Source organism: Condylostylus longicornis, unplaced genomic scaffold (assembly GCF_029603195.1).
Source record: "Condylostylus longicornis isolate FDR11 unplaced genomic scaffold, ASM2960319v2 ptg000145l, whole genome shotgun sequence".
In the NCBI taxonomy this organism is placed as follows: Eukaryota; Metazoa; Arthropoda; class Insecta; order Diptera; family Dolichopodidae; genus Condylostylus; species Condylostylus longicornis.
In genome coordinates, this window is record NW_026578113.1 from 1592413 (window position 1) to 1606480 (window position 14068).

The 14068-nt window shown below is 20.2% G+C and overlaps 1 protein-coding gene across 3 annotated transcripts in view; it reads right to left on the reverse strand.

The window, feature by feature from the left end:
- The window catches only part of LOC129615744 (myosin heavy chain, non-muscle), a 96609-nt gene that overhangs the window by 10403 nt on the left and 72138 nt on the right, over positions 1-14068 (reverse strand). For 2 of the 3 annotated variants that reach the window (XM_055531113.1, XM_055531115.1), the window contains exon 6: positions 3497-3520. The exons of the other annotated variant lie outside the window; for it this stretch is intronic. In XM_055531113.1, the coding sequence (XP_055387088.1) occupies positions 3497-3520 (24 nt within the window). The remainder of the gene's footprint in view (positions 1-3496; positions 3521-14068) is intronic. 3 annotated transcript variants of the gene reach the window in all.

Genomic DNA, 14068 nt, shown 5'->3' on the forward strand with positions numbered 1-14068 from the left:
AAGCAAAAATATAGAAGAGGCATTTTTTTATAAAATAATACCAATACCCAAGTAGAGATGGGTGTTTAAAGTTGATTTTAAATTTTTAAAATTTTGAAACAACAGCAAAAATAAAACAAAAATTTAAAATTACAAACACACAATATACATTAGGAAAATAGTGTAAAAATTAATAATCGTGTACATTTTTTTTTTAACCCTTTGATTAAATATGGCAAGATTTGTGGCTATATAGGAAAATACATAACATGCTTTAAAATTTTTTTAATTATTCTTTGTCATTACAAAATTAATTGAAAATCATATTATTAAACATGGATCATATTTTTTGTGCAATTAAAAAATAGTGTATTAAAAATCGTACAAATCTTAAAGGGTTAAGAGAATTATTCCAATTTTTCTTCATTGCAAATTATAAATTTTTTTTTCAAATGTTGATAAAAATTATCAATAAATTTACATTTAAAAATTTGTTGTAAAATATATTGCTGTATAAAATACACAAATAAAAATAAAATATCATTAAAATATAAAATAATTATAATTCGAACTTCAATTGTATTTAAGTACAAGCAGTAACAACGTTGAGTTGTTTTAATTTTTTTTGGAAGATTTATTGAAATAAATAATGTAAATATCGCAATACAACTGAAGAACAAAAGGATGACTTAATCAAAGGGACGAAGTCATGACAGAAAAATTAAATGATTCATAATCAATTGAAGTTGTTTTTCATTTTTACATTATTGAATTGTTGAATATGAAATTTTTTTAAATTTTTAAAATCTATGAATAATTTACAAATTAATTATTCATATAAATTTGTTTAATTTTTTTATAATTGGGGTATGGGTGCATAATAAAATTTGATCTACATGATTTAGTTAAAATTAATGACAAAAATTTTACATTAATTTAAATGTGTAGTATACACAATATATAAAATATTTCTAAATAGCATTATTAAAAGAAAATTTTAATTTCTTAAAAATCAAATTAAATGTGATTTAAATTTAATGCAAATTTTGGACTTTTAGATAAAAACTATCTTGATTTTGATAATTTCTAAAAGTTAATTTTACATAATGATTAACCAAAACGTTTCTAATTTACTTAAAGCTTTATCTTTGAAAGCAGTATTATTTGATTATGATCATCATGATTTAAAACTAGATCATTAAAAAATTAATACATATAAATGATAATGCAATGGAAGGCGAGTATATGCAAAGAAATAAAGAAAAGCAAAAATTAAGTTAATAAAAATAATAATTTATGTAGTAAAGAATTTCAAATTGATTTTATGCGTTCGATAATGTCATATACTAATTGTTATATTATTATATAAATTTTTTTGCTAATTTAAAATTGCAAAACAAGAAATTTGCTGTATATTTAAATTTAATTTAAAAATATTAAATGCATTGCATGATTTATTGTAATAAATATATTAAAAGTGGTTATTAGAAAATATTTTGACAATTTTTTAAAACCGTAAAGAACTAGTTGCTATCGTAAGTAAATCTAAATTTTTATTTTATTGTAATAAAGTGCAAAAAGATTAAAAAAAAATCATTTAATTTGATTTTTTAAAAATTTATGAAGAGTTATGTGTATATTATCATGTTCCCAGTAACGTATATAAGAAATATATATGTTAATATAATATAACATAATTCTTTTTTTAAGATTTGATTTCTTAATTTTGATTTATAATAAAATTTTTTGCAAATTTATGACAAAAGGAGCAATACCAAACGCAATATTAAATTTTTATAATTACATAATATATGTACATATATATATTTACAAACTTACAATCATAAGATATAAATCGATAATGCCAAGTACCCTTTGAATTCTTTTGTAATTTATTCGGCATTAAAATTAATAAAAAAACATTGTACAATTGTACTTTAAATGCTTTCAACAGATATTTACATTTGTGATGTAACCAATAATATAAAAAACAAAATGTCACGTAATTAATAATGTCAATATTGTCTTATCGTTATTGTTAACATTTTTTTTGGCATTTTTGTAATAAAAAAAATTAACTGTAAATTTTGTTTTTTTGTGCAAAATGAATAATTTTGAAGAGGATTACTTAATTTAATATATGTATGTATGTAAGTAAAATGCCATTTATAAAAATTATCAAAAATTTGTTGCTAACGCAATTTTCAACCGGTTGAACTCAAAACTTCTATACAAAAAGTTGATATGGAAAAAAATTTTTTTAGCATAAATTCTGGGTTGCCGTTTGGTTTAGTGATTGTCGACTGGCATTTGACATTATCGACTTCTCCTATAATTGATATTTTTAGTTTTTTAAGTTATAAAAAGCAAAACTGCATTCATTTTTTTATAAATAAATATTATTAATTGAAATAACTATATTTTTTAGTAAAAAATCACACAAAAAATTCAGTCAAAAAAAAAAAAAAAGGAAATAATTTTCTTTTAATTTGAATACTTTACCGCTAATGTCTTTTCTGTGTGCTGATTTTTTTTAATTGTTATTTAATTTTAACATTTATAAAAATAAGTTTATTTTTAATTTATAACATTTATTTTAACATTTTATTTATTTTTAATTATTATTTTATATTAATAATTTATTAAATATTTTTTATTATTACAATTTTTTTTTTTAATATTTTATATTTTTAAACAATTTTCATTTGTAGATGAATGAAGTATAAAAAAAGAAAATATAGTCAAAAAATGTTTTTTTTTTTTTTTTTTTAATTTATTTTTTTTTAATAATTAAATTTTTTTTTTTTGAATAAATATGCAATGATTTTCAATTATATTTTTATATAAAAATAGTTTTAATCACAAATGAAAAACAATAAATTTTTTTTTTTCAATAAAAATAAAATGCATGTGTATATGACGCGAAATCAGCATCACAGGTGAAGACAACAACAAGAAGAGAAGAACACAAGACACAACAGCAGGTGTTAATTTGTAAAAATTTGTTATCGTTGTTTTTTGTTTTATTTTTATTATAATTCAATAAAATATTTATTGTTTATTAATAAAGGAGCCGATATAATGATGATGTTGATGATGATGGTATGATTTTTTTTTTTGTTTCATTTTTATGATTGTTTTTTTTTTTATCACATATTAAATAATTTCATTTTTTTTATTATAGGTATTATTTTGTTTAAATGTTTTAGTAGCATAATTTGATGGTTATTACAGGTAAATTACAGGTAATATAGAGTAGTTAAAGCATTGTTACATAAAAATGAAAAAATATAATGATGATGATAAGAAAAGAGAAAAAAAAAAAACAAAAAAAAAATGTAAATAAATTTTATTTTGTTAGTAAATTTATGTATTTCGAATTTAAATAATAAAAATATTTTTATATATATATTTGTAAAATTAATTAAAATCTGAACAAAATTAAAAACAGTAAACAAAACAAAAATTAATTTTTTTTTTTTATAAATTATTAAAATATATATTATTATATACTTACAATAATTAAAGCTGGATGGGGACCCTGATATAATAATTTTGAATAAAAAATTTAATGATTTTTTTTTTTTTTTTAGATTTTTTTATTGTTTGAATTTTGAAATTATTTTTATTTTTGAAAAATAAAAACAAATTTAAAAAAAAAATCATAATTAATAAAAATCATAAAATTGAAGTTGAGAAACGCAGCGGAACAGAAGTTCAAATTATGAAAATAAAAAATAAAATAAAAATAAATTATAAATAACTTTCTTTTAAAAAATTATAAATGAAAAAAAAAAGAAAACAATAATTATTAATATTCAGCCCTATCATGCATTCCATTTGTAGTTTTGAAATTCGGAATTTTATAATTACCATTATGTATTATTTCCGAATTGCATATTGCTCCGAATATTCGCATTAGGGTAATCATAAATATTCGTAGTAAAAATAATTTTTTAAATTTTGAATATCTTCTCTGAGTTTGAGTTCCTGTAATACAGCTACCATAAAGGCAAATACATAAGTTCGTATTTGGTTAATTTTTTTTCCGTTTTTCAAAAAAAAATTCAAAAACTAAAACAAAACTGTAAAATTTCCCTTTTAAAAAATATCCTTTTGTATGAAAGTTGTTTACTCAAAATAGCAGCAAAAAAATATAAATAAATATTTGACAGTTGAAATAATAAATCCTGATTTTAACATTCCGAAAAATTATGCTGCCATTACTAATTCATAATCTGTTCGATAATGGAATTTTTGATCATTTTAAAGTCTACATCATAGAGTAGTTGGTAATTCGTAGGATTCTATACGAATGAAATGCATGATATGGACTGAATATTTTATTTTAAAATTCAATAAAAAAAAAAATTAATTATTAATATTAAAAAAGAAAATCATATTTAAATTAAATATATCAATATTATATGTATGTATGTATTTATTTGTATGTTTATAAATATGAAGCTACATATTTAATTGATATGATAAAATATGTAATTGTTTTTGTTTACGGTATAATATGAGAGTAAAATGTTATCTGCGTAATTTCTCTTAATTTTTTTCTATTGAATATTTATAAAGAATGGAATATTTAACCCTTTACTACATAAATGACTTTTGTGTCGCATAATATATTTTACAATATTTATTTTATTTAATAATATTTTTCTAATAGATATTTAATATTTTGTATATTCGACAGCAATAAAATTTAAAGGTGAAAATCATACCGTTTAAATTTAATTACAAAATTTGATTTAAGAATTTTTTTTACTTTATAAAAAAAAATTCATCTGCTGTTGGTCGAATATACCATGACTATAATATCTAAATTGTAAATAATTACTAAAAAAAAAAAAATCTTTCTTTATTAATGTGACAAAAATGAAGTATTGATGCAAATTTTTAAAATAAAATATTTTTGAAAATTTTGTATTCGATTTTTTGTGATAATATTTATTGCAAGAAAATTGTGTGTTCAATTTCCTAAAACAAATCTAATGGAGAATGTGAAATTTGGAATTTTAAAATACTAAAATTATTATAAATTGAGAAATTTAAGAATATTAAATTTAAGTGTATTTAATGAAAAAAAAAAAAAATAGAAAAAAAATATGAACGTGGTTTATATATTTGCATATCTGTACAAACTATTTATGTTGTGCGATTTATACAAGATTTATAACAAAAAATTTGAAAAGAACCGAAAATTCTAATTATTCTAAATCAAATTTTAATTTATTTTTTTTTTTTTATTATAGTTTTTATTATAGTTTACGTACACAAACAGATTCTCTTAAAATCACTTTCGAACATGAACAGTTTGTACAGGTAAATATATAAATCTAAAATGAAATCTTATATTAATATAATTTTATTTAAAATTAGGCAAAAGTGTAAGATACCCGAGTACAAAAGTTTTATATTATATTATATAGCTTTAAATGTATAATTATTTTAAAATTATTATAAGAAAACTAATAAATTGAGCGTCAAAATATGAAGTAATTTTATTAAAATTAATTATAAAATTTACTTTTTTTTTAATATATTTTTTAGAATTCTAATTTCAATAAAATTGTAATACGTATACTTTTGTCTCCATATAATTTACGTGAGCAACAACTCTTATTACCCTGTAGTACGAGTAGTTGGATGTAGACTAATAATGCAATTTTATAGGAAACATAACATGTTATGCAGTAGCAAAAAACTTACTTATAAATTATAATATTGAAGATTTTTTTTTTTGGGACGTTTATGTCCCATATAAAAATGTGAAGAAATCGAATAACTACTTCTCTACTCTTATATAGTTGACAGTATTATATACAAAAACTGTTATACGTTTATTGTGTTATACGTCCTTAAATGGAATAGTATTTAAATGTTTCATGAACTATAAATTAACAACTTGCATAATGAAAAAATTCACTATAATTCTATTCAATGTAATATTATGACAGCAAATTTTGACATAAACACATATTAAATCATTTTCAAAAATCAATCTTAAATATGGTATTATAATTTTAAAATGTATTCCCAAATGATTAATTCAATTTAAATTGGCGTATGTAATTATAAAAAAAATTTCACACTATTTAATAATATTATATAATTTTGAACATAATAATTATTATAACATTATCATTCTGGACATAATTAAAATATTTTTATAGCAATATAACAAAATACATATATAAATGTATTTTAAAAATATATTTGTTATTGAAAATTGTTGAAGAATATATTGGATGACAGAAAATGTAATATGAGACAAATATTAAATATAAGCGTAAACGCGTACTAACATACATACGAGTATATCAAGATTTCATTTGAATTCATTTACTATAATTACAATTAAAAATACATAAATTTTATTTTATATTTGTTTAACTTAAAAACACAATTAATTGACATAATTATTATTGAGATTCTAAATTAAGTAAAAAGAACTTTATAATAACTTAATAAAAAACAAAACTCATAATATTCAGTAATTATAACAAAATTAGAGATGAAAAAAAATCTCTTGGGAAAGTTATCATGTTATATAATCTATATAGTATATGATTAGGTGTACATATGTATGAATAAAATTGAATTCAAATCAAGTAAATTATTTAACATAATTTAATATATTTATGTACGTTAATATGTTATATAGACTCAAAAGTGTATAGATCACTAAGAGAGAGAAAAAAATTCTACATACATAAGTAAAATCATTTAATTGAATTATTAATGAATACCAAAATTCTTGTTCTAATAAAAACAGATTTTTATATTTTTATTTTTGGTCTTATGTAATTATAAAATTATAAATTTGGAAAATAGGAAAATTTTAAACTATTTTTGGATTTTCTAATGGCCTTTTAACATTTATCAATGGATCAAGATGTTTTATATTATATATTTTATTTTTCTTTCAATCAAATTATGTACATATGTAAGTACATATATATGTGAATATTGTGTTTTTTTTTGAAAAGCATAAGTTGCAGTCAAAACACTTGAAAAATTACAAATTAATTTATTATAATATTATTTTTTTTAATTTTAGAGGCCCCAAAATTATAGACAAATTGTGTTATTATGGGCATAATAATTTACTATGTATTATGGAATATAAATTGTTATACAAATGGTATATAATGTTATATGCGTGCATAATATATAAAATTTATGTATTTAAAAATTTAAAGCTTTCATTCAATCAACTTTGAAGTGTTGTAAACGATTAATTTATCTATTTTTTTTTATTTGATCTTTATATTTAATTTAATTATTATTAAGTTTTAAGTTTAGAATGTCATTTATTTTTTTTTGTATATAAAGAAGAAGTGTAATTTTGACATAATATGTGTAGTTTGAAAAATTTTGAAATATTTAATGAAGATTTCTGCTGCTTAGAATCAGAAAATTTATTGGCAATGAGAGACTATAAATAACTATACCTTTATGAAATTCAATTACAAAATTTCAAAGATATTTTAAAATAAGATCTTCTTAGATTTTCATTAGGTAAAATAGATTTGAAAAACATACGGAGCACTAATAAATATAGCTAATATAATATTGTAGATCATAATATTTTTACTAAGGTCAACAATAAAGAATTAGGGTTTTGTGTCACCAATTTTTTACTTCCTCGATAAGATTATTGTAATATTATATTCGTGTGGTGCTGTGTAATATTATATTCGTGTTCATATGCGGTGAACTTTTTTAAAAACACATATATTACAAGAAATTTAGTCAAAATGTAGTCACCTTATTTTTCGCAGGAATCCAGCGTAAAAATTTTTTACATTATGTACGTATTGAGAATAAAATGAGTAATTGAAAAATATCAGGTCTAAAGAAGAGAGAATTCTTCTTTTTTTTTTTTTATTGGTATGAAAAGAAAACTTCCTTTTATTCGGAATAAAATACTTTTTTTTTTATTTTTCGCTAATATATTTCGTGCGCTACATACAAAGTCAAAATCAAAGCTGATTTTCTTCTCTTATTTGATTTTCTACGAATTCTTATTTGAAAGCTACGAAAAAAAAAAGAATGACTTTGCAAATTATGTGTGTATACATTTATACAAAATAAAACCATTAACTGAGTCCTTCAATTTTCATTGCACATAACTTATAGATATATAAATTTTTTAATAAAGATACATAAATTTTCGAATATATGTACATAAAAATTAATAATATTTTGGATAAACATAGTAAGTATATCATATAATATCACATTTTCAATCAAAAATTAAAGCTTCGTTGAAAAAAAATTTTTTCTATTATAATCTGCCTTATAGTTGTCAAAATATAACAAAAGTAGAATATTTAATTTAAAGATTTTATAAATAGAAGTTGTATAAGAAAAGAAAATTTTATATAAAATATAAAAAAAAAAATCACTTTTTAAATTTTAATCCATTTAGAACAAAAATATTTATTGAGTTGATGAATCAGAATATAATCACACACACACACACATCCATATTTATAAAAGTTAAATAAATCAATAAACGGACACATAAGCTCTTATACATTAAGTATATGCATGTGTATATATTGGTATTAGTATGAACATGCCACAAAAGAACCAAATTAAAATTTAATTCAAGTTACCAAATTAGGTAAGGATTTTTCATAAATTGAAAAAATAAAAAGTATGTCACAAAAAAAAAAGAAAAAAAATTGTTATTTTTTTTCTATATTAATTTCGTGTTAAAACCATGGACTAACTTCTATACTTGTTCAAAAAAAAAATCAAGGTGATTTAATATTATTTTATTTTTAATAGTTTCGTTATTATTTTGACACAAATATAAAATATAGAAAATAAATCGCTTTAAAAACAAAAGTTAATTCACATTTAAAATGACAAGAAAACACCAAGGTTTTTCTTACATTTTCTCTTATTTTTTTTTAAAAATTCTATGCGTATTTTTTAATTACCAAATATAGATCTATTTTTTCTTTCAAATTTTATTATATTGATTATAATAAAATACAAAATAGAATTTTATGTAAAATTATAACGTAGATTTATCAAATTATTATTCATAAAATTTTTAGAAATCCCTAATAATGTATAATTGGTTCTTTAACTCGCTCCAAATTTCTGATATGAAGAAAATTTATGCGTTAGGTCTTAATTTTAAAAATATTGTTTCTGCTAAATGCGAATTATCAATATAATAACACATCAAATATTGATACCTTGCAACCACGACAACTCTGGGCCAAAAAATTTAGTCTGACATTAAAATTGAAGATTGTATTACCACAGTTTACAGATTGAAAATTGTTAGACTGAGAAGTCAAATTTTATACTACTGCAATTTGGATAACATGGCTATTGTTACCATAATATCATTTTAAAATATTCTAAACCTTTTCTTTAAAAATTAAATTTAAAATTAATCAGAAATTCAATACTTTAAAAATAAATAGAGCCTTCATCATCATTATAGCAAACAAATTATTTATTTTGTTTTTATTTAATAATAAATAGCATTTAAGTATAATACAATTGAATTTTTATAATAATGAATTTTTAAATGTAACCTTAATTACCCAAAATAAATCATTTATATTCCAGTTTTTTTTTAATCTATTATCATAATGTTACGAGATCAAGTTAAGCAAGCCCTTGCAATTCATTTAACATTTTTATAAAAATGAAATCAAAATAATTTTGTATTGTTTATTATTGTTTTCACATTTCAATTCTTTTCACAAATTCTAACGAAAACAATTGAAATTACAAAAATAAAAAAATAAAAATAATTAAGGAAAAAGACAAAATATAAATAAAATATTGAATTTAATAATAAAGTGTATGAGAATTTTAAATTTTTGGTTATCACCACAAGGTGGCTATATTTGGTAAAGTAATTATTAAATTTAATTTTAGTGACATTTTTGTTTTGCTCTTGATTATGAGAGAAACTATAAATAAAATTTTTTTCTTGTAATACGTGTTTTTTAATTTTCTTTTAAGTAGTTATTTTTTTTTTTTGTTACAAAAAGTTGACAAGTTTAAATGAACAATATTATAACAAACAAGAAAGGCAACACCATTTATTGCTTTTAGTTTAGCTGTCAAATTTGATTAAAATTTATTATTGTATTTAATGTATTAAAAAAATCCTTGGGAAATTTTTTTTTTTTAAATCACGATGCAAATATTTACAAATGCATGTAAGTAATTCCTTAAAAAGTATATAGAAAATTTTTGAATTTCAATTTTTTTTTTTTTTTTAGAAAAATTGCATTTTATTCAAATCGAATAACACACAAAAAATAAACCATTTTTGGTGAGTTTTTTTTTCAAATCCATAATTTAATTTTTTTTGTTTTTAATAAATTTTAAATTATATGACAGGTTACTTTTGGGACCTAATTACAAAATCTGTCAAAATTAAAAATGGTTATCTTTTTTTTTTTTGGTATTATGTCAAAAAAAGAAAACATAATTTTTGTGTATGAGCAAAATTTTAATAATAGATTCTCTTATAATAAATTTGTAATTCTAAATATGGAATTAAATATTATGTATTGTACATATATAAAATAAAATACTAATAATAAATTCATGTTTTAAATATTTCTCATTAAATATGATTATTAATTTGAATTACAATATACATAAAATTTAACCAAATTTGTAAAAATAAAATTAAAAACATAATAATAGAATAGCAACTCTTGTAAAGTTTAAGTTAAGAGCTATTGAAACTGATTTACAATATTTATTCTGAAAATTCAAATTCAGAATATTCAAATTGTTTTGTACGAGATTAAATGAGCCTTTATGAATAATTATAGAATTTAATTATAAATTTGGTTTAAGAATTTTGTTTTTGAATGCTTCTAATTTTAATCTTGTAATTTAAAGTCAAAATATTAAGGCAATTGATTAACTATATATATAATGCAATTAAATCAAAGCTGATCTTAAAATTTAATTTCACATTGTAATAATTTGCAAAATATTGAAATTGTAGCATTAACTCTAAACGGACGGGATCGAATCTTCTCTGTCCTTCGTAGTTTCCGGGCATTTTTCATGGGAATTAAATAAACAATTATATATAGAATTAAATCGTTGTAACTATTTTATAAAACTTTGTTAAATCAATTATATTTCTTACAATATTTCATAACAGTCTTTATAAAAGGGGTTTTTATTCTTCAAAGTTCTCAAACTAAATATCAAATCAGAATATGTTTTCTAAAAACTTTTTGGTACTTGCCATTTTTACCGTTATAAAATTATTAAGAAATATTTTCTAAAATCAAAACTACACTGTAGGAACAACAGGCAGATAGTGTATAATAAACAATGGCACCAAGAAAAAATAATACAATGTGCATAAAATAAAAAAACTAACGCAACGTGCCTAAAATTCATGGAAAAACCCAAACCTACGGGCCCCATTCGTTAAGTGTTAACAATCAATTTTTGATTCTATTTAAATCTACATGCATTAAGAATAATTGAATTCGAATTTATAGTTTAAAATTAAATAAGGGATCAAACACAATTTTTTTCCTAAATTATTCTGCAACTAAAACTATTCGTTTAATATTCAGTGATAAACAAAATTTTGGCTTAAAAAATTTCTACTATCTAATCAAATTTATTTACTTTCCTCTGTATACTTTTAATATTTTTAATGCTATTACTTAAAAAAAAAATACCTAAACTCTAAGTACTTGTATATTGTTTCCATAAAAAAAATGTGGCAAAATAAATTAATTTTGTTTATTCAGTCAAGATAATATTCGAATATTTAATTTAGAATTTGTACTTTAACACATTTTAATCGGAAAATAGAAATTAGCTCAGAAAACAAGTTTGGATACCTATACATTATTCACTAATCATGAATATGTATACATATGTATGTGTAATTAGTGAAATGTCAAATATGCTTCTATGTATCTAAATATACGTATATAATGTGTATTTAAAAAATTATCTTATCTTTATCGATACCTGGAGTAGTAGTATTTAAAAAAGAACTGTTTCTTTTAAATTTTAACGTGGTAACATTTTTTAATTGACTTCCTAAAAAAATTGTATTTCCAAAATTCATAACATGTTTTATAGATATAATTATAATAATTAATAAAATTATCTTATAAACGTTTTATAATATTATTATTTAGGGAGGAAGTTATATAAAGTATAAGAGTTTTAAAGTTGTATAACAAAAAAAAAAAAATATAATAAAATGTAATTAAAGTTATATTGTATAATAATTATAAGTTATTTGAAATTGCTTTCATTATTATTGTCATTTTATACAATGTAATAAATAAATTAATAAGTTCAAAATTTCAGAATTTTGTAAAATTATTTAGAAGATTTCAAATTTTCAAATTGATTTTATTTTGTAAAACTACAAATTTTTGAGTAACAACCCATCACGTCAAGTAATGCGCGTAAGAGAATATGGGTGTTAATGAAGTTGGAAGTTTTCCAAGCTTATACTCGTATTGTTAATAATGCTCTGGTAACAGTTAAAATTTTGAATTAATAATAAAAAATGTGTTTTATAAACAAATTTAATATTAACAATTTGAATTAAACTCTTCAATATTAATAAATATATAAAAAGAATTATTCAATTGGATTAGAAATTCCCTTCATTTTTGAAGTTTTTAAAGTGTGTGCATTGGGTTAGTGAAATATACCATAACATATATTCCATTTTTATGAAACGTACTTATATAATTATGAAATATTCTCAATTACTCCAATTTTACACACTTTTAACATGATTAATAAATAATTTTACTTTTCATACATACACTTATGTGCATATATATATTGTTCTTCATTGTTAATTACATATCACCATTATAAAAGCACAACAATATAGATAAGTAATTAAGCGGCAAAATATAAAACGTTTTCAAAATATTTAATATTTTTTTTTTAATGTCTAAATTTAGAAAACAAAAATGTGAATCATAAAAATTGCTTATCTTAATCGTCATCATTACATTTCAATATACATATATGTAGCTAATTGTATTATTTACATATATTTTAGTATATTGTAAATATTGTACACATGCATTTATGTTGACTGAAAAATAGCGAATAATGGACAAAATTGGAAAGTTGCCTGTTTGCCAATTTTCTTTGCTACATAATGATAAATTTATTTAGATTTTTCAAAGAAAATTTAATTTCTGTGTTCTTTATGTATAAAAAAAATATGTAGATTTATGCAAATATTGTGCCCATACATACATACATAAATATATGTAATTTTAATAAAATCTAAAGAAAGAAAATAATATCAAAATTTCCTAAAATTATGAGGTTTTCATTAATCTATTAGAGTTTTTCTACCCCTTGATAACTTTTTTTTTTTTTTGAATTAGCAAAATTATATAAATTACTATTTACTTGCATATACATGTATGTATTTACGACGAAACCTAAGATTTAATATGAATCTAATGAAATTCGTATAAATGTAAACACTATCTGGCATTCAAATTAGACGGCAAAAAACGGAAATTACTCTATTCTAATCAGCTTTACTTTCCGATATTTCAAAAGCAAAATTACAACGATTAATTTTTGAAGTTCTGGAATAATTTTTGAGGGAAAGTTATTAAAATTTTCTTAGCAACGTTGTTAAATTTTGTCATAAAGTCTGACATGTAAACCAATAATTTCAGAGATTATCGTAGATTTATTTATACGTCGTATAGACAATATCTTTTATATGTGACAATTTCGGATACGACAAAATCTACGATAATGCAGCATACGACGATATCGGAGATTTTGTCTGCATCGAAATCTACGATAATGCAGCATACGACGATATCGTAGATTTTATCGTATACGCAACAATATTTTATGTAAAACAAATGAAACACCTTATAATATTTAATATAATAAATGCGATGAACCCAATAAGACTTTATCGTTTTCCGGTTCTCATAATTATGTTCACCTGTTTTTATTTGAAGAACACTAAAAAAAAAACATATAGAGGAATTTACATTTAATCAAAGTTAATTTCGAATAAATTGCGTAGGATGAT